General features: G+C 42.6%; 1 protein-coding gene across 1 annotated transcript; it reads right to left on the bottom strand.

The window, feature by feature from the left end:
* On the bottom strand, positions 1 to 612 carry LOC110727790 (zinc finger protein KNUCKLES-like). The gene has a single exon (XM_021907362.1). It carries the CDS (start codon positions 610 to 612, stop codon positions 1 to 3), a length of 612 nt encoding a protein of 203 aa, XP_021763054.1.

Raw genomic sequence — 612 nt, 5'->3', positions numbered from 1 at the left:
TTACAAATGCAAAGACAAATCAAGTTTCATTTCCATCTCTTTATGACAATCTCTCCCAAAAGTCTCCATATTCTTTTTCAACACTTGCATTGAACTCGTATTATTGGGCCCACCAAACCTCAACTCCCTTTGCCAATTTCCCATATTTTGGTCATGGGCCTCTTCACAACATGATGAGTAAGGATTAATTGGGCCACTCCCACCATTACTATTATAAACCATCATATTAGGAAATCGAGTCGGCCCACCAGGCCCAAATGGGTCACAAAGTTGATTATTAGTAGGAAAATGAGACATGTTGGAAGCATGGGAGGCAATGTAAATTGGTGGTGGGGGTGGGCTACTAAGGAGGGCCATATGGGGATGTTGCTGGTGGTGGTTGCCGGAAAAAAATAGCGACGACATAGACGATGGTGGCGAGTACGCGTTGAGGAGAGAATATTCAGTTACCCTCTTGGCTTTTCTTGCTGCAATCCTCTCCTTTTTGTGAGCATTTTGATGGCCTCCTAAAGCTTGTGAGCTATAGAATTTCCTTGAACAGAACATACAAGGGAATACTTTGGTTCTTTCTTCCATATTGTTGTGGATAGTTTCACCCTCTTGTTTCTCCAT

This window comes from Chenopodium quinoa, unplaced genomic scaffold (genome assembly GCF_001683475.1).
Source record: "Chenopodium quinoa cultivar QQ74 unplaced genomic scaffold, ASM168347v1, whole genome shotgun sequence".
Lineage (NCBI taxonomy): Eukaryota > Viridiplantae > Streptophyta > Magnoliopsida > Caryophyllales > Amaranthaceae > Chenopodium > Chenopodium quinoa.
Note: the sequence above shows the minus strand (reverse complement) of the source record. Positions and strands in the feature narration are given on the sequence as shown.

Excerpts from the sequence above, each read along its gene's own strand:
- LOC110727790 (XM_021907362.1), bottom strand. The coding sequence starts at position 612 with ATGGAGAAACAAGAGGGTGAAACTATCCACAACAATATGGAAGAAAGA.